This window comes from Amphiprion ocellaris, chromosome 15 (genome assembly GCF_022539595.1).
Source record: "Amphiprion ocellaris isolate individual 3 ecotype Okinawa chromosome 15, ASM2253959v1, whole genome shotgun sequence".
Lineage (NCBI taxonomy): Eukaryota > Metazoa > Chordata > Actinopteri > Pomacentridae > Amphiprion > Amphiprion ocellaris.
The window spans coordinates 18,679,502-18,700,578 of record NC_072780.1 but is presented as its reverse complement, the minus strand read 5'-3'; the positions used below and the strand labels follow the sequence as shown (position 1 = coordinate 18,700,578).

Sequence of the window (21,077 nt, the reverse complement as noted above, 5' to 3'; positions counted from 1 at the left end):
TGACATGAGTTGTTTCCATATTTGTTTTATTTAGTTTGTATTAATCCTATATAATAATGTATTATACATAATGAGAATTAGAATTGGATTGTTAAATCATATTGGAGTTGTGGTGTTATTTGCTTATACTGTCAAATTAATATTGGTTATTTAGTAACAATTTATTTATTCATTTGTGTATTTTTTGAGTGCTAATACTTATAGAATAAGATATAGACTTTTTTTAATGCATAGCTTGACTGTGGCTTAATTATTTAATATAAAAGTAAGTGGAAGAAAGTCAAATATCACATTAAAACTGTTCATCACTCAATTTCCCATTTCAGCGCATTTTCTCACCAAGAGGCAGTTAAAGGGTACTCAACATAGGCTTTATATACCGACACAAATATACTATGAACTTTGCTTATCTTGGACCCGTTAAACTCTATTAATGCTTTTACTGTGTGTCCAACATATAAACCCCGATGGCAGAAACGCCAACCCAGATTCATAAGAGAAGTACTACTATACATTCGGACGTGCACATGTGCCCAACTAAAGCTTACAGTCAACTAAAAGTAAAAATAAAATGTTACTGGTAACACTAGATCAGAAATCTGCAATATGACAAATCTAATCTCTGTGGAGATTGAGATATCAAGACGATTGATAATCTATACTTAGAACTGATATACATTTGTAGTAAAAATAAAATCTTGGTGTCAACATGCAGAACAAGAAAAACACTCAGAGTGTGCAGTACTCCGCCAAGGCTGGTCAGTCGAATCATTTCCGATGGATGAAATCTTGAAAAAATTTGTGACAAATCCCAGCAACATAGAATGTGACCATTTAATATAGATGTACCCACAACCAAAATGTCAGTGCGTTGAGCACAGGCATATGCATGTCTACGTTATGTACGGATACCGAATTGCGTGACCTAAATATTAGCGGGTGGCAGGAATTGATGGGACTCAGGAACACCCCCACAATTTAATCAATTGTTCCTGGTATCATTTCCGATGGAGATATGATTTTCGATGGATAAGTCCCAATAAATCCGCAGCAGTGGATTTGTTGTAGGATCGCAATCATGTGATCGTCAGTAAGCAGCTGATGTAGTGTTTACTTGTTGTCATAGTTACAGTGGCACCATGCCGCTATCTCGCAACAATATAGAAATCTTTAACAAATCCATAGATCCAGGCTTTTAGCTGCATCACTGCCAAAATTTAATCAGTTGGTCCTTGTGTCATTTCTGAGCTTCCCTCAAATTTCATCCAAATCTGTTATTCCGTTTTTGAGTAATGTTGCGCACAGACAAACATACGCCGATCATCACATAGTAACATAAACCTCTTTATTATCCTGTTTTTTTTTAAATTTATTTCTATTTTACACATTTGATTAACTTCAATATTCATCCTTCAGTGCTCATAGGCTGTTACTCTTAATAATTATATATATTATTTACTTAAATCCCAAATATAGAGACGCAGATGATTTTTTCTGGTTTTTGAGGTCTTTCTTGCTGACCTCAAAAACCAGAAAAAAATGACAGTTTATGCGATTTATGTTTAATGTTTAAAGTTTCTAATGAAACAATAATTTAAAAAGGTTTTTTTTTATCTTATTACTTTAGCACTTTAAAACCTAGTTGTTTAATAACTCATGTTAGTGTTTTTGTATGCAAATTGGACAGCAGGCTCACGTGAGAGAGGCTGCGTCTTTTAAGAAGTGTTTCTCATATTTCCCATAGTCCTTGAACATAGCATCTAGCGTGGGCTATGTGAAGTACGTGTGTACGTGTGTGCTTGCCTCCGTGTGTGCGCGCGTGTGTGTGTGTGTGTGTGTGCGGTGACTACAGCCTTCTGTATGTTGAAGCGTTCATAAATCTGCGTGCAGCCAATCAGGAGGCTCCAGTTAATCCCAGTTTGGTAAAAAGCCGCTGATCGCTCGGAGCAGCTCTGATCTGAACACACTCACAGACTCAGGCACTGCGGGCTGGAGCTTCGTGGAGATGTCCCATGTTCTAGCAAACTTTCTCACCACCTGATCGGCATTTTTTGGAGCTTTGTGAAACTTGCAGAGGACACAGCAGAGACTTCATCCACAGCCGTCCCGTCACATCACCGGAGGGGAGGATTGCTTTTTTCTTTCTTTTTTTTTTTTTTTTTAAAGTTCTTCTCACAGCTACGGTCCTTTCTCTGGACAACCCGTTGGCTCTGGTCGTCATGTCCTCCGGTGATACCTCGGAGCAGAGTCGGCGGGTCAGCGTGCTGTCTTGGGATCAGGTGCGGCGTTTGGACTCCATCCTGGGGGAGAGCGTACCGATCCACGGCCGAGGAAACTTCCCCACACTGTCCGTGCAGCCCCGGCAGATCGTCCAGGTGAGACCACGGTTTATTTACGTCTTTATTTCTACTGTAGAATAAAGTGGACAGGAACCAGAAAACATGCATATAAACTCCACTTGATTCTATTCTTTTGTTATTGCATTGATTAGAACGAATAAAAAAAGTAGTTTTAATGCCAAAAATGTGACGAATTATTTGAGGTGGCATGTTGTGTGACTGCTTTTCTCCTTTTTAATGCACTGCAGATTCACTATACTTAAACAGCTGTACCTGCAAATCCCAGTTTTGCTTTACCTATTAATAAAGTTACCAGTAATGTAAAAAAAAAGAAAGAAAATAGTCTTTTATGAAAATTATCATCCAGGTTGAAGACATATGAAGAGATTTGTGTAACACACACATCCAGATGGACAAAAACACTATGACAACTCAACACCACACTTATTCCCCTCTTAATATGTTGTGTAGATAATAGTCAACATATTTAATAATCAGCCACACTGATTGCAGTACAAATACAGAAACTCTGGAGCAACAAATGGACTTGCTGGCAGAATATTCTACATACTGTACATGACTTCTTCTTTTTCTTTTTTCTTTTTAGACTTTTATATGCCTAAATTATCAAGATGTCAAACTTAATAATAGTTTCACTTGCCTCTGAATAACTTCATCCCAGCAAAACCACCCCTGCTTTATTCAACTTTTCTTTGCTACTGTATTCTGTGCAGTGGTGAGGATTTGTGGCAGAACTGATTACACTTGAAAATGTACTTGATCACTCATATACTTAACGCAGACACACGACTGGGGATGATCTAACGCTATGACTGCACTTTTCCACTAGCTCACTAGTGCTTCTGCCCCCGAAGTCAGGTTTTTTTTCTCTTTTATTCACAGCTCTTGAGAGATAATGACTGCTCTACAGTGTATTTACTAGGAAGGAAATGTATATGGAATGGCGTGGGCTGCAATTTTCCTGGACATTATTTTAATGCCTGTAATCTGGGTTCGTATTTCACTTGAGTGATTCATATTTTCTGCGGTGATCATGTGGGGGAAGAAAGACCCCCGCACACGCTCGAAGCGTTTCAAGGGCCTCTATAATCAGGGAGGCCCCTACCATCTGCTGCGAGCATCCCCCTGTTAATGTCTTTCCTTCATTATACGTTCCTGTAGGCAACAGGGACCCCAAACATTTTTCTTTCCGTGAGCTAGAGCATTTTTTTACGGAAGGTTTCAGAGACCAGCTTGTGGAAAATCTGCCCACTGTTTCCCCAAAGTCTCTGTCCTGTTTGAGTGCTAGCACGTTAGCACACTGGATGTAGCAATACCCAAGATAAACACTGTAATTTTGCAGGTAATTTTTGCATGTAGCCTGGAGGGTCTTAGCTTATTTTACTTCTTAGCTTAACTATTCAAAATAACATCTGTAAACTTCCTTAGCATAACGTACCTGTAAGATTAATTCAAAAAAGTCTGCACTGCGTTACTATAAAGCAACAACATTACTGTGACAAAAATCAATTCAGATTCCATGTCTCCTGTCACGGAAAATGTCGAGCGGGTCTCAGATGTCTGCGAGTTGATTTTCATACCATCTGGACACAAATGGAAAGTAATGTCTGTCTGGAATGGGGGGAAAATTAGAGATCTAAACCACTATGATATGTTTTGGAAAATGGTTGACGGTAATGTGAGGTGTTCGTGATTCATGGCAAATGGGCTAAAACATGCGAAACCACCAGCCTGCTGCTTGAATGTCATATATTTTTAGCCCACGCACCAGACAGAGACGTCCACCTGAGACAGATAGAGGGGGATTTGGGAGCCGGTTCTGTCGTCACATAGTGGGTGAGGTAACCGACGGATCGCAGAGAGTCACACCAGCCCCTCTCAACGCTGGGTTTGTCTGAGGGCCACATTTAAATAACATCTGCTTGTAGTCTGCTTGTGAGGGAGCCATGGGAGCGGCGAAGGAAAGCTTTTACTGTTACTGACACCTCTGCACTCTCGTTTTCATTTAACGTCGGCAGTCATCAGCCCACAGCCGCAATCCGGGGTGGCTGCTCATGTTCCCCCTCAGCAGGCCATACCAACAGAGGCCCCACGTAGCAGCATACCACATGATGATGAACACAGATACGTGATAAGTGCTGTCACAGGTTAAGTAATTTGTTGAGGGGGTTCGTGTGTAGGGGTGGAGATATGGATTTATTTTTTTTTTAATCTGGAAGTAACACTTTCCTGGATGCTAGTGAGCGGCCTGGATTTGAAGCAGAATGCGAGCAGTGGATTAGTGCCTGTAATAATGCTGGGCTTGTGGGTCGGGCTTGACAGCGTCCCACTGCGGTAAGCAGAGAGCAGTCGCCTGACTCCACTGTGGCCTTCGCCAGACTGTAAACCAACTCCTCACTGGGCCATTGTTGGGGCCGAGCAACATGAAGACACCACTGCTCCCAGTGCTCCGTAGAGGAAGTAACCTGGGAACATTCATTTCTTGACCGAATGTTTTATCAGCACTGATGGCATCTTTTAGGTTGGCTTTTCTGCTTGCTGATGAAGTTTCCATTAGCTACTTTCTTGCCATTTTTGGTGCCAGTAGCTAGTGGGTAGTTCTCATTTTATAATTAAAAACCAATACATAATGTTTTATAGTCTTTAAGTATGAGCATTTTTGGTGAAATCAATGGAAAATTCAGCATTTCCCCATAAAACATCATGGTGTGGGGAAGACAAGGAGAATTGAAGGTGTAGTCTGTCAGTCTGGCCAAACATTGCTTCTATTTTGCTAGTTAGCACATTTAGATATTTAACACGTGCTTGATTTACTGTGCGAATGTGCATGAGTGCGAATATCTAAGCACAGGAATAAAATTGTGTGGATTGGTTCGAATCACTTTGATTCCCATGGACAGGTTCAGGACCTGGAAAAATCCAATTTATTAATAAAAAATAGTTAAAAACAAGTTAGAAGATGACTGCACCACTTGACAGAACAGACACAGCAAGAGTAAACGTAAAAGCCTTAAAATCACATTTTTACACTTGAATTAGTTCAGTTCAGTTTCATTGCTTCAGCTGGGTACTTTATAATGCATGTATGTGAGTTGTCTTATTTGTGGGTTCATGCTGGAGCACCAGGACAAGAGCTGGGGATCAGCTTGGTTTGACCATTAAATTAAAAGACCCTATCACAGTGAGAGTTGTTCCCACCAGTGTCATTTTACATGGCTGGCTCAAAAAACTAATACAACAAAAAAAATCTCCCCAAATGGATCCCTTGGATATAATCCTATCAAGTAAAGTTTGAGCGGCCGGAGACATTAAAACTTCTGTGAATCCTCAAAGCAGTTAACAAATCCTTCATTGAACTCGTCTATCACATCTAGAAGCGAGCGCATCACGTTTCAGCCCTGGACTCACTCTGGTCCAAGCACACAGGTGAACGGACCACCCGTGCATAGGAAATCTAAGGAAGCTTTTCAAATCAGAGGAAAAACCATCATCATCATCCCCCCCCCGCTGGCTGCCAAGCTACTGTACGACTGACTGGCTGGGTTAGTTTTGGAGTGGATGTGAAGGTCAGGGACTCGTAACTCCACATTCGCTGTCGCCATTTGCTTGGCAGAGGGTTGATCTGACTCACTGCCCACAGCTCTCATTGGCGTCCAGGGGACTATGGGCTGGTAAATGGTTGGGTCATTTCAAACTGCCGTAATAAAAGCACACTGAAGCCGCAGCTTAAATGAAATACTCAAGGAAACTATTGAGGCCGCAGAAGGAACGTGGAGCGACTGTTATGTGTCGCCAAGGCGTTGTCAACACCAGACAGTCTGGTGTGTTTGCGGCTCTTTTTACAAGGCTTTTTTTTTTTTTTTTTTGGCCCCAACGTCGGCGGAAGTGTCTCCCCTCGCTCAGCTCACCAGGTGCTGGTGCGTAATGTGGGAAATGTACTGGCCTGTTTTATGAGCGCTGAAGGACGGAGATGATGGGGGTGGCAGAGCTGAGCTTCCTCATATGCTTCTCCTGGGAGCCCCAGACAGGCACATGGTGGCGTGCTTTTAACTTGGACCAAATGTTTAAATATGAGGTCAGAGCAAATACTGCTGTGGGTTTTCCTCACTGTTAAAAAAAAAACCTCTCCTCAGTGTAGTCCAGTGCCCTGTGAAACCAAGTGTAATTTCCCTGTTCAAAGCAGCTGACCTTTTCTTGTTAGATTGTGGAGTTCCATGGTTCCTTAACTAAGCTTGGCTAAATAGCAAAGCTTAAATAAATTGCTGTTCTAGTAGTTTTTTCATGTTTGCAAAATAAGTAATTTACTGTTCTTAAAGTGTTTCTGTCTCTTTGAGGGACTCATTCAGGGTTTAGGTGACAAAAAATAGCAAATAACTGTGTTTGTGGTAGAACATTTCTCTACAAAGAGATTGGATGTTTTGGTCAGTAACTGGTAGTTTTAAAACAATATTTTAACGCATTTCTAAGTACATTTCCAAAAAGTAATCCTGAATTCACACATCTTTTTGTGTAAGGAAAAGGAATGTATAAAAGTGTATCAGAATGTATGAAAGTGAGTTTTAGAGATCTCTTTAGGCGTAATTATTCACTAAGGCTAGCTGTTTCCATGTTTAGCTAGGCTAAGCACACTAGCCTTCAGCTTTTTACTTAATGCACCTTCATAAATCTGTCTTTTTGTTGCCATTTATGAAAACTAACCTCGTACATCTTATTGGAAATACATTAGTGATGAAGTTCCAATACATAATTGACCTAAATCCATATTTGTTTGTGCATAGTATAATGAAAATTTGAGGTTAAGAGGCCTTTTAAGCTGTTTATTCACATTGGACAGATCTTGATCAGCTGTTTCTATGGTTTGCTAGACTAAACACTAATCTTCAGCTGTGTTTTTGTTGGCATTCATGAAAAGAAAGCAAATAATTTAAAGAACTTTTGTAAATGAAATAACTTACTTCCTAAGAAGTGTATATCCAAAATATACATTACTAAAAAGCAAAACATATGAGAAAAGCAATGTAAATAAGCTAATTTTCCTAGCTTTGCATCTCAAATTTTGACATCAGGTACTTTATAGCTGTCAGAGAGTATAGTGCCATTACAATGATACATTGTCTCTGCAGATTAAACCTTGTCTTACAGTATCTCCCAGTGTTATGACGGGATTACTTAGCTAGACAGACGTCTCTACACTGATAGCTGATACTGCAACAACAGCATGATTCAGTGAAAGTTTTCTAATAGACAGCTGTGTTTTGGATTTCTTCAGATTTTGGCCCAGTTAGATGTTTTTCTCCCCTCAGTGTCATTTGAGTAATGCAACAGATAGGACACATAAACATCTCAGCTGTCTGATGCTTGTTTCCCAAGCATCGCAGCAGTGCGTGTGTGGTGTGTGTTCCAGGAACCAGATAAAATCCTCCTTGCCAACCAATGTTTATATGACAGCAAAGAAACAACATTTTCTCAATATGGTCATCAGTAATAAGTTGAAAAGTTCACAGCTTGACTGTTTTTTTTCATGAGCCTCTCAGAAAAGTCAAGCACTGACATGTCATTTTCCACAGCTTGTCTCTGTTGTGCTTATACATGATGAGATAAGTCTGCTAAATCAGGCATTTCCTACATTACAGTATGTAGGACCTTTTCATCCTCAGGTAGATTGCAGTGAATGATATCATCTTTTTGAGCGGAGGATCACAGCCTTGAAGCAGCCACTTTGTTGTCTGTGTTCTTTTAGCAACCTACTTAAAGCCAACCTGCTTCAGGAAGCTGCCACTGACTTTCTCTGATTCTTACCTTCAATCAAATATTCCTCAAAAAAATGCTTAAATCATGTGTTTTTTGTTTTTTTTTAATTGCACACAGATTTCTTATAATTCACATTTAGAAGTCAAGCAATGTATGGAAACATTTATATTTTATTAAGCTATCAATGTTTTTTATTAAAATAAACCTGTAAAGGTGATAGTTAACTTGGTGTTTTCAGACGGTAACATTCCTGCTAATTTTTCTGCCATCTGCAACATAAAAAAAGCAATGTCTTCATGTCTTATAATGCATTCTAAATACTACATTTCAACCTCACACTATATTACATTAAAATGTTGTTGTCTTTATTTGAAGCAATGAAGAGACAGCTCCTCTGTTTGCATGTACAAACTTGTGTTTTCTGTGTCGGCCTCTTCTGATTCCTATCTTGTGGATCCCCATCACTCAGCTTTTTCTCCCCGTCTCTCTTATCTTTCAGGTGGTCCGGGCTCGACTGGAGGAGCGGGGTGTGGTGGTACGTGATGTTAAGCTGAACGGCTCGGCAGCCAGCCATGTGCTTCACCAGGACAACGGCCTTGGCTACAAAGACCTGGACCTGATCTTTGGCCTGAGCCTCACCGATGACAAAACCTTCCGGCTGGTGAAGGACGTGGTGCTGGACTGCCTGGTGGACTTCTTGCCTGAAGGCGTGTGCAGGGAGCGAATCACAGCCCTCGCCCTGAAGGAGGCGTATGTGCAGAAACTGGTGAAAGTTTGCAACGAGACGGACCGCTGGAGCCTCATCTCGCTGTCCAACAACACCGGCAAGAACGTGGAGCTGAAGTTTGTGGACTCCCTGAGAAGGCAGTTTGAGTTCAGCGTCGACTCCTTCCAGATCACTCTGGACTCGCTGCTGCTCTTCGACCGCTGTTCAGAGACGGCCATGTCTGAGACGTTTCACCCTACAGTGCAGGGGGAGAGCATGTACGGAGACTTTGAGGAAGCTCTGGGTCACCTTTGGTCCAAGACCATCGCCACCCGCAGCCCAGAAGAGATCCGGGGCGGCGGCCTGCTCAAGTACTGCCACCTGCTGGTGCGTGGCTTCCGGCCGGCTTCAGAGGCTCAGATGAAACAGATGCAGCGCTACATGTGCTCACGCTTCTTCATCGACTTCCCCGACATAAGCGAGCAACAGAGAAAACTGGAGACGTATCTGCAGAACCACTTTGCAGGCATGGAGCACAAGCGCTACGAGTACCTGGTGACGTTGAGGCGAGTGGTGGATGAAAGCACTGTGTGTCTGATGGGTCACGAGCGCCGCCAGACGCTGGCGCTTATTTCCGCCCTGGCACTGCGCGTGATGGCCGAGCAGAACGCCATCCCTGCTCTGTCCAACATCACCTGCTACTACCAGCCCGCTCCCTATGTCAGAGACGTCAACTTCAGCAACTACTATGTGGCACAAGTTCAGTCACACATGGCTACGTGCAGTAACTCTTATCAAACGTGGCTGCCTTGCAGCTGAGTGGTGACTTTACAGATGTGTGGAGAGCTTTCTGTTGCAACTTAACATTGACATTAGCTGAGTGTTCATTACCCGCAATGTCCACAGCAAGCATCAGTGTTGTGTCCTGCCTCCATCATGGCTGCAGGAAATAGTCTGTTACCATTCTACCCAGCATGACCGTGTCCACTGCGCTCCGCTGTCTTCATCACTCGGGTCTATTTTTGCTGGACTGACTAGCATTCTGAAGCATGAAATTCGCTCATGAATGTATAGAAACACCAATATTAAGTAACACGTGTGCGCCATTTCATTTGTTATTGACTTTGTCTTAACACATATGCAGCAAACTATTTGTTTCTTGTTTGTAGTTAGTGTAAGACAGACAAATAGAAAAAAAAGACACAAGAAGGGAGAAGTATCATTCTGTTCTGTCCTGCACTCTGATCACCAATTCATTACGTGGTTGTTCTCCTTTACAACTGTATGTTTCCATTCAATGACAGCTGTACAGTGAAATCTGTGATATTTACATCCAAATCAAGTGATGACTTAAAAAACAGCCAACAAACTTTTAAACCAGCTGCAAATGTGTATTTAATGTGCTGTTAAAAACATGGAAAAAGCAGCAAAACAATTCAAGACAATTCAAAACAAGCTCAGCCGAAAAGCAGCTGGAGCTCCGTCGGAACGCGACTTATCTTACAAACATATGGGGTTAGAATGCTCAATAGCAATGTGGCTTTTTAGTTTTGATGCCCTATGTCGAGAAAAATTAATTCATGTTTGTGTTTGTTTTTTTTGCCAAATCTAATATGAAAACCATCCCACTAAGTTATACTGATTAATACTGCTGTAAAAGAAAAAAAACAAAAAAAACAAAAAACATTCGAGCCATTATAATGATACCTTTTTATTCTGTTGTTGTTTCATAACCAATGTGGACAAAAATATGAAGGCTTGATATATGACAGACAAACTTTGTCAGTTCTGTTTCTTGTGTGATGGAGGCTTGTACTGGGTCTTTAATGAAATGTACATACTTGGTATGAAAGCTGTTTTTTTGTGTTGCTGTTGTTCTGTCTGTGGTTTCAGCTGACCTGACTAGGAGGTAAAAAGGACCAAAGAAGTACTTTTTATGTGTAGCATGACAAACAAAGACTGTATGTTGTTCCAAGTGCCTGAATTTGATCGACATCTTTATAGTAGTTGCTATGTAAGAACTGTTTTTGAATCTTTTTCATCCAGGTTACTGTACATTTCTATATCCAGGGTTAGGGTATTTGTTTTTAAATCATTAAAAAAAATGTCAACAACTGAAAGATGATGGTACATTGGTCTTTCTTTACACATTCTGGGATGTGAGATAAGGACAAGCTGTTTGAATATGCTCCAGTTGACTTAAATTAGTCTGGGGATGTGCGTAATGGATGCATACTTTATCTCCATTCTCTGTGTCTCACTGTCTCGGTTTAAATATCTCCCTCTGTCTATCTTTTACTATCTTCTCGATCACACACAAACTGCCTTGTGTGTTGTCTGTGTTCCATCAGCCAGACACTGACTGGCCCAACACAAACACTTGCTTGTTCAAGCTCTGTGCATTCTTTCCCCTTAGAAACGGAGTCCCCTGAGCCTGAGCCTATACATTAGCTATTTCCTTCCAGTTGTGCATCCGATGAGGGCTTTCCTTGGCCTCGTTCAGAGAGGGGGGAGATTGCTGTTGCTTGTCTTGGATGAACTGAGCTCTAAAGGGGGCAGCTGAGGACCAGGTGGTGAAATAGAACTGCTGGGTTTTCTGCAAATGTAATGATGCATTCCAGCACTTGGCTTCCTATATGATCAAAACAGTTCAGTATTTCATCCTCACTTAGACCAACATTTCTCCCACGATGACACTTCATCTGAATTACTTTCGCATCGGGGAGGACTTCTTGAGATTTAGTAGAGCATTAAATGGCATGTAGCTGGGACACACCTGCTTACATTTGCTTTCTATTGGAGACCCAAAGTATTTGGCCATAGAGAAAGTGCTGAAACACTTTAGTGAAGCACTCACTGATTTCTTTTGTAAAAGTTCATGTGGGAAAAAAAGCGTCTGTCAGAGTGATTAAAGCGGCAAGATATGAATGCGTCATGGGAAATCTCCCTCCTTGGACTAGCTGTCAGACTTGTCTCCTAACTGTTACAGAAACAATCAAAGAAACATGGGGTGCCCCTGGAGAGCATGTACTAAAGTTGCAGCTGAGACAGACCTTGTCTTTAACAAACCAGTGATTTCTGCACTTGGTGGTCAGACCTCAAGAGTCATTTAGAGCTGGGAGGAGGCGCTCTGTAAATGTCTCATTAATTTACAATCTACAGCAAGTTGTAGATGTGTTGAAGTTGAATTTACTGGCAGATATGGCTCTATTAACGACAAAAATAACTTATCAGGCCGTCAGTTGGATGGATTGCCATGAAATTTCATGCAGACATTCGTGGTCCCTGCAGAGTGAGTCTTGTAGATTTTGATGGACCTGTAATAGTAAAAACATTCATGCCCCTCTAGGTATTAATCGTTACAGCTATGGTGATCCATTCACTTTCCATCTCGCACCAACATGAGGTCAAAGAGGTCCTTCTAGTTTCCAGAAGCAACAACAAGGTGACCCTAATGAGTTGAAGAACAAAATCAAATGCTGAGGGTTTAATCTTGTGAAATTTAAAGATATCTTGCTAGATATTGCAGACACTCAAGAGATTTGATATTAAAGTTTACTTTTTATTTTGGCTTACCAAAGATGTGTTTTTTAATTGTACTCACGAGCACATCTGATGCAATATGCTCATGGGTGTGTATCAGTTCTGTGCAGCACAGATTACTCCAGACCTGAGGTCCACACTGAAAATCTGTGCATTTTTTCCAGGTTGACCATCTTCAGTTAAATTTAAGTATCTCAACTACTGGATGGATTTCCATTCATTTTGGTTGAGACATTCATGTTCGAATAAGTAGAAGGCAACATGCACATCACTTGCTTCATCCTCTTTGTGGTACAAGGAATGAAAACCACAAGACATCTGATATACTAAAAAAAATAAATCCCTGCACATAGTATCACCTCAGATTAGATTTTTTCAAAAACTGATGAACTGACTCAATAAATCAGTGCTGAGGTATAAATGTGTGTGAGAATTGACTTTGGCCAGTAAAATACACGTTCATGTTCCCTTTAGGCTGATCTGTCACAACTCAAGCCATGTTAACATTGTCACTGTGTGCATGTTAGAATGCTAATATAAGAAATCAAGTCCAACACTTCTGTGCCTCCGCTTCTCAAAGTGTCCAGTGTGGCTATAGACTCTTAGGGACCACATGCATTCATTCAAAATGAGTTGCAGTGAGGATTCTGGTGCAAAACTAGTCACTGAAAACAGATGTCTCAGAAATGTCTATCTGTTGCCACTGCAACAATAAATACTTAAAGCAAATGTGCAGCCACAGTGGAATAAAGCTTAAACTCTAAATGAACCACTATAATTATCCCCAGCCCATGCAGCAGATGTGATTCCAGCAATGCCTGTGAAGCTTGTGAAGGCAGCAGGACACGTTTGTTGCTAAAAGTGCATCCTCTGATTTGTTAAGTGTTAGTGAAGCAAAGTCAGAGCACTTAACCAGTATGGATTGTCCACTTTGTTGAGCACACTGCAGGCTGTTCATCTGTTGTTTACGTGGGATGTGTCAGAATACAGTGGCTCATCTGTCCTGTATGTCATTGCCTCTTTTCCTTCTGCTTCTCATGAAATAATATATTTTCCTGGTGAAGCCTCTTTCCATTCCTTCAGCTGTTGTCATCATGTGATTGATCCAGCAGTTTCAGAATGATGAAACCAGTGATGTGACTGCTGAAGAGTCACATTACTGGTTCATCCCCAGCTTCAGGCAGCTCTTTAGTTCTTTAGGCTGCTTCATGTTGTATCTCCTCTCAGATGTACATTGCTTCGAATTAAAGCATCTGCTAAATGAAATTGTAAAATTGTAAATAAATCATAACCAGCAGGTGTGCTTTGAGATGGCTGCAAAAGCCGTGTGCCAAGACATACCACTTGTGTTTGCACAGTTAAAATAGGGCCCTCTTGTTTTCACATAAAATATTACAAAAGGTTAATTTACCGTCTAATATTTCAAATGCTTTTTCAAAGGTTTGTGGTTGGGCAACAATAAAACAAACCTTGATGTAGGCTTTGCGCCAAAAAGGTTCATTTTTTCCCCCTCACAACAATAACCAACCACTTTGTCCAAGATTAGCTTTCTACATTACACACCTTAGAGTTAAGGCCAGGTAGCCACTGTAGTGTTTTTCCTGGTTAAATAGCACAGATAAATCTGACACTGTGGTTCATACTGTTCACCAGCACCCACCAGCTCTCAGCAGCTTGGCCTTCTCACCACCGTTTTCTCCAGTCTACGTGGGTGGGCCCTTCTGGGTTGAACTCCCACCACAGACACTGAAGCTCTAAAGGTCTCCTTATCATTTTTTCCCTCCCTTCTGTGTCACTGTGCCGTGGAGAGTAATCTGTCTTATGACTGCAGTGCGCTTGTTGTTTGGAGATGCGGTATGTTTCCACGTCGGCTGATTAGATTATGGGGATGTCTTCTTCTGTGGTGACAGACACCACCTGGGGAACGATGCGAAGGGTCAGGACAAGCATGAAGCCAAGCGTCTTCTCCAGCGTAACAGACTGTTCACTGTTGTCAACTCACAGCTCCCTATCTGGGTACACTGGCTGCCTGGGGAGGTTATAATAGAAAAACAAATTTGTCCTCAGATGAGATGCTGCATGGGTGGCTGAATTTTTTTCAAACACAGATGAATGCCGTGACCTTGGCAGATGAAGTTAAAGAAATATTTTTCATGGGAGGTGGGGTTCGGGGAAAATTAGAGAGGAAGCCATTTTATATCAAAGAAAGTGGTGAGAATCATGCTCTCCCAGATTCAGCTGTCGCCATCCAAATTAAGTCCCATAAAAGTTCCACATGTACAAAGATCCACAGTTGAGATATAATAAAAACAAATAAAATTGTTTTATTCAAGAATGATTGAATCGGACTGATACTAATTTCAGTCTTTACAGCTGAAGAATGAAGGAAGTGGTGCTGAAGTTTTTCTCATAAAGTGGTTTTACTGGACTGGGTGGCATTGCTCCATCCATCATCATGTCGTTAGCAAGCGATTCCCAGGAACTCACAGCATTTCTATTTGTAGAATCAGTGGATATTCAGAGCGGCTTCACCATGGTGATGTTTATTTGTTGTCTTGAAATGCAAAGGGGTGGCCAGTGCCATATAGTGGGGCTATAAAAACTATGCATTCACCTTGGCTTTTTGGTACGTTTAACTGTGCCACCAAATGAGTTAAAAACTCATTTACTGTGGAATCAAGAGGGTATAAATTCATGACGTTTGCATAAATGTATAAAAATCCAGTAACCAAAATAATATAGTTAGAAAATATATTCAATCCCTTTTTGCTCACTTGAGCTAGACACTCCTATTACCAACCATGTCATGATATATGTGATTTATTGAGAAGATTTTACATAGTCAGAGTTGAGGTTGACAACTTATTCTGGACATGGGAAAAAACGATTAACATAATAATCTTTATGACATTTTTTGCAGAATTGTTAAAAATCCAAAACTGATGTCTCTGCTTTCCTACTGGTTTACAGACACTCAATCACATGCTTCCTAGAAGCTATTTTGGCAGCCATTGCAGCTTTGAGTCTTTTTGATCAGTGATTTGTGAGGCTGGATTTGCTTTGTCAGTTTGGAAGATAAGTGTCCATTAGCTGCCATCTTCAGGTCCGTGTCAGTATCTTATTATTGGATTGAAGACTGGGCTTACTGGCCACTCAAGGACAATCATACATTTGTCTTGAATGAATCCAATGTTGTAAAGTCTGCTATGCTTTGACTCATGGCTGAAGCATTGCCCCAGTTTGCTGCACTTCAATGACCTCTTTGTATTTGACTGCATTTGTCCTTCCCTCAACTCTGACCAGTCTCTATATCTGTCCCTGTTACCAAGAAATACCAGCATAGCATGATGCTGCCACCCCCATGCTTTACTATGGGAATGGTATTAGCCAAATGAGCAGTACTTAGTGTTCTCCAGACAAAGTTTTTGACTCTTCAAGCCAGAGAATCTTTTTTTTTGCTTTCTTTTAAATGCTTCCAAGCAAGCGTTAATTTCAATCAACTTTCTATTTTATTATTCACAACATCTCAGGACACTTTACATCAGCCCTATTCAATTAGCGGCCCGCGGGCCACATGCGGCCCGAAAGCAACCCTCGAGTGGCCCTAAAGCAACTGCCGAGTGATTGGGACTTGGGTCCGAGAAAAACAGAAAAACATCTTTCAGTAACACTGACAAGTTCTTACAAAAATTCCAACATTATTGCAAACATTGAATGCAACACTTACCGTAACCTAGCAACTAACCCACAATGCATTGTGATGAGGAGACGCGTTTGAAAAGTTAACATTAGAAGTTCTATGCAGGTGAAAATAGCAGCATGTCTTTTTCTATCCTGAAACGACAAATCGGCGAGGAAAACCGTCGGTTTAATCCTGCGTGGACTGACAAGTATTTATTTATTTACCACAAAGTCCGAACGCCAAACCAATGCGTTTACTCTGCAACGAGTGCTTTGCAGCGCTGAAAGATTATCATGTCCGAAGACACCACGTTGAAAAACATGCCGCGTTTCGGACAAACTTTCCCGAGGGATGTCATGAGAGAGCGGCTATAATTCAGAGTTTGACTGCATCTTACAACCGGAGCTGTACTACAATGAAGCGGACCTGCACAGCTCAGGAAAGGGCCACGAAAAAGAGGCTGTTCACAGACTCAGAAACTGTGAAGGACTGCATGTTGGCTGTCGTGGATGAAGTTTTAACGGACCATAAAGTTAAGACGAGTGTGACATCTGCTATCAAACAGGTCTGACACGTCAAACATTCTCGCCACAGATGTCTTCGAGACATGGTAAGTGCAACAAAGCAGCGTGCTGTAGCAGACACTAAAGGTAGTTTTATGTATTTATGTGACTATTTTCTGTTCACTTATTATAAGTTTAATATTTAAGAAAGACATTTTGTTTTGACAGTTATTTCACTTAGTTGCACTTTATTATGCACTTTGATGTCAGCTTTATTTCGTTTCAAAGGGATAGTAACTATCACTGTGCCTACTGTTTATTTTTTTGATTATATGCACTGAAGATGAGACTGTCTCAGATGAGACCAAATATGGCCAGGGACAAACTCTGTTTTTTATTATTTCAAAAGAAGAAAAATGTCTCAAGTTCTGAAAAGTTACTGTTAAGCAAGTTACTTTTTAATGCACTTTGAGATGTGACCAAAACAAAAGATGGTGTTTCTAATCGGCACTTAGTTTTTATGTTCATATGCACCTTAACCTGTGCTTATATTTACCTATCAAAATGTGTTGAAGTTGTGTGTTTGAAATGTAAAATTTAAAGAAGCAGTATTCAGCACAGGTTTAGACTAAGTACTGCTCTTCTATTGTGTTTATGTCCTTTTGGATGTGGCAATACGTTTATAAACATCCAGTGTGTTTGTTATCTGATCTGTTTGTGTTTATTTTAAATGGTTAACTTTGCTCACTGTCTGCTAAAAACATCCGGCCCAGCTCATGTTCTTAGTCTGAAAATCCGGCCCGAGTCAATTTTGAATTGAATAGCCCTGCTTTACATAGTATTGCCAAGACCTTACAATATTACAGAGAGGCACCCAACATTTTCACATGAGCAGCGATTGATGACAATGCAAAAGGGGAAACATCCTTTTAACAGAAAGAAACCTCTGACAGAACCAGGGCCAAGGTGGGCAGCCATCTGTCTCAACCGGATGACAAGAGGGGGGTACAGATAGTAAAAGAATGAGCAAACAACAAACAAGATGAACAGTGGGCAGGTTGATGAGGCCTGACACCACAGGACAGGAACCTGCTGCTCCAAAGCCAGAGATCACAGGAGAAAGGGACCCAAAGAGACAGATAGGACAGAGCACAAATTACAGCAGAGAGGCTCAGAGTAGCTTCCATCTAACTATTCTACCGTAAAGGATGGATTGATGTGTGTTGCTGAGATGTTCGTCCTTCCCCCAGGTTCTCCCATCTTTGCAGAGGATGTCTAATGCTCTGTTGGAGAGATCATTGGGTTCTTTTTCACTTTCCTGACCCAGAGCACACTTGCATGCTTCCTCAGTTTGACCAGATGGCTAACTACTGAAGAGTCCTAGTGGTTCCAACCGTTTTCCATTTCACAGTTATTGAAGCCACTGTGCTCCCAAAAATACTCGGAGTTATAGAAATGGTTTTATACCTTTCCCTTGCCATGAAATATGCGTCACCACAGTTTTATTATGGAGGTCTACAGAGAGTTGCTTGGTCCTGAGGGTTAAGTTTTGTTCTAACATGTAGTGTAAATTGTTGGATCTTATATATGCAGGTGCGTTTCTAAACCAAGTTCATTCAATTCAAATTGCCTGTGGGGGGATTCCAATCAAGCTATACAAAGCTCATGAATAATTAAAGCAAACAGGATACATCTGACCACAATTTGTAGTGTTGTCTTAAGGGGTTTGAATACTTTTATAAATGACAGATTTTAGTGATAGATGTTTAATAAACATCATCAAGAGTGCATTCACTTTGTTGTTATTGCTAAGTGTACATTTTATTAATTAAAAAGGAAAAAAATGACAACACAACCATAATAGTTCGATGAACATTGTACCGATGTGCGGGTTGATACTTGCCCTCATCTTGACAATCTTTACTTGGACTATTCCTTATAGAGGTCTCTGTTAATTCATTACATTGTGTAATTTTTGTTATCATATTTCATTACATTGTGTAATTTTTGTTATCATATTTGTTATGATGCATTATACCATTAGTATTGTCAAACTGTTCTGCTAATATGTAGAAGTTTATGTCAACAGGATGTGTTCTACAGGGTTAGGTTTATGTCTTATATCTCTAAGTCCTAAAATGGTCCAACCAATGTAGTGCTATGACCTGGAATTACTCTTAAAGACTTCATCTAGTGAAAGTCAAGTTAGTTTTTTTTTGTTCTTTTTTTTTTTTTTTTAATTTACCTTGGTACCATGTTCTGAAGGTGTTTTTTAAATGCTAGAAGACATATTACAACTTGCCATTGTGTAGCATGAAGTAGTTTCATAGTGTTTGATACAGAGAGATGACATTTTTAGGGTAAAATTAATGAACAGAGACAGCCTTTAAGATTATTGTGGTGGTTGATTTGGTGATTTATGTGGTTAAGAATTAAAACCACAGAGCTACCATAAACGACACATTTGTCAGTCAGTGGGTCCAGAAAACTGACCAAAAATAAACAAAACAAAGGAATATGTGTGTGGCTATAGTAAAATAATGATCAGCTATAAATAGCCTTCAATATTGGTTTTGATATGAAAAAAATATTAGCGATAAAGTACTCAAAAAGGCCTGTGTACCCCCCTCCAGAGCTGTGTTGAGCTGGGGTGGCATCCAGGTAAACAAATATACAATACTTATCTATATACATGTATAAGTACACAACCGTTCAAAAGTTAGGGGTCACCCAGGCAATTGTTTTCCATGAAAACTCACACTTTTATTCATGTGCTAACATAATTGCACAAGGGTATTCTAATCATCAATTAGCCTTTCAACACCATTAGCTAACACAATGTAGCATTAGAACACAGGAGTGATGGTTGCTGGAAATGTTCCTCTGTAACCCGATGTACAGTCAAGCCCGAAATTATTCATACACCTAGCAAATTTAAACTTAAAGTTACTTTTAAATATAAATTAAAAACTGAGAAATAATTTTTTCCACAATGATGCCTCTTGTACATCATCTTATTATCTTTTGAGAAACACCTGTGTCAATTCCAATAAAAAACTAAACAAAACAAAACAAAAAAACTAAATTTGCTGATTGAATAAAAGTAGCTTTAAGTCAAAATTTGCTTGAGGTATGAATAATTTCAGGCGTGACTGTAGACATTCCATTAACGTCTTTCTGCTAAGTCTGTCAAACTATAGAGGGATCAGTTTAAGTCCCCCCTTTCTTTCTCAAAAATTGGTCAAAAATAAGTACAGAAATAAAGTTTCCATAAAGACCAGCTCAGTGATGAATCAGTCACCAAACTCGAGCAAGTCATAATTTTCTTGTACTGACACATGCTGTATAATTCCTGTAGTAGCTGAATTTATTTTCCCCAAACAAGCAGAACAAAATTGTCCCTATGTGCATCCACTGCTCTCACCACTTTATTTGTACAAATTAGCGAGTAACCTATAATTTACAACAACATCACAGGCGATAGAGAGAAGCCTCTGTCTGTGTTTTCGGGACAAAAAAGAGCCGGGACACAGACGGGTTGAACACTGACTTCTGTTGAGTCACTCCCAGACTGCAAATAATGAACCGTATTTTTAAGAGAGTCCCAGACCATTGAGGGTGTAGACTATAAACAAAAAAAGACACGGTGTGAGTGAGCGACAGTTTTGGGAAACATTTGCTGAATGGAAAATGTCACGTCTTGAAATGGCACAGAGGTTTTTTTTTTTTTTTATGGATGATTCAGCTCACAGTCGTTTGCTGCTCACGTTAAAACTAACGGTACGATACCGACATCTGCTCAGGTCGAACACCAGCCTGCTTTCATTTGGAGGAAGATGGGCGGGGGTGCTCTCTTCTCTTATCCAACCGGCTTCCTGACAGCCATGGTAAACACCGGCCCTCTGAAAGGTCACACTGTTTGTCACCCTTGGGCCCCTGCGAGGAGCTCTCCTCTCATAAATATTAATGACCACTGTACCAAATGGGGCCTCTGACTGTTAACAAGGGGTGTGGAGGATGCGAGGGAGGCCTGTTCCTTTTAACACTGCGAGAGGCTTCTCCACTGTGGGGCCATGGGAAAACAGAGGGGCAGACCTGGAAAAGTCTGGCCCTTGCTCCTGGCATATGGATCTTCTTAGCTCTAAGTGACTGGAGCTCTGATCCCTTTTGGCTTTGATGGCCTGGTGCTCACTTTGGCTCTGAAAGTGAAATCAGCCATAGCAGACAGTTTCATTACAGAACACACTAGCTCTCCACTTGAACATCCTGATCTGTAAATTCTCCTCAAATGATTGATTACTCTCCAACTGCTCCGGCTGTTTCAAGCACCCAGTTGGGTTAATACTGTACAGTAAGCCTTGTTTATCAGTTGGCCTCAGACGGCTTATGTAACAGCGTTATATAATAATACGAGCCACACAGTCTAGGTGTGCCATGCTTCCCCATGAGGTCCATATAATATTACTCACAAAACCCCCTCCCCCTAAAAGAAAAAGAGCCTCAGCACATCTGGTTGTCCACTGATTTCAACC

At 40.7% G+C, this 21,077-nt stretch overlaps 1 protein-coding gene across 1 annotated transcript; it reads left to right on the top strand.

The window, feature by feature from the left end:
* The first annotated feature begins 1,884 nt into the window (after positions 1-1,884).
* On the top strand, positions 1,885-10,937 carry tent5bb (terminal nucleotidyltransferase 5Bb). The gene is made up of 2 exons (XM_023287041.3): positions 1,885-2,375; positions 8,611-10,937. The coding sequence occupies exons 1-2, from the start codon at positions 2,220-2,222 to the stop codon at positions 9,634-9,636; spliced, it is 1,182 nt and encodes a 393-aa protein (XP_023142809.1). The 5' UTR covers positions 1,885-2,219; the 3' UTR covers positions 9,637-10,937.
* Positions 10,938-21,077: the final 10,140 nt, after the last annotated feature.

Excerpts from the sequence above, each read along its gene's own strand:
- tent5bb (XM_023287041.3), top strand. The coding sequence starts at position 2,220 with ATGTCCTCCGGTGATACCTCGGAGCAGAGTCGGCGGGTCAGCGTGCTG. Across the intron at positions 2,376-8,610 it reads AGCCCCGGCAGATCGTCCAG|GTGGTCCGGGCTCGACTGGA; the intron begins GTGAGACCACGG and ends CTTATCTTTCAG.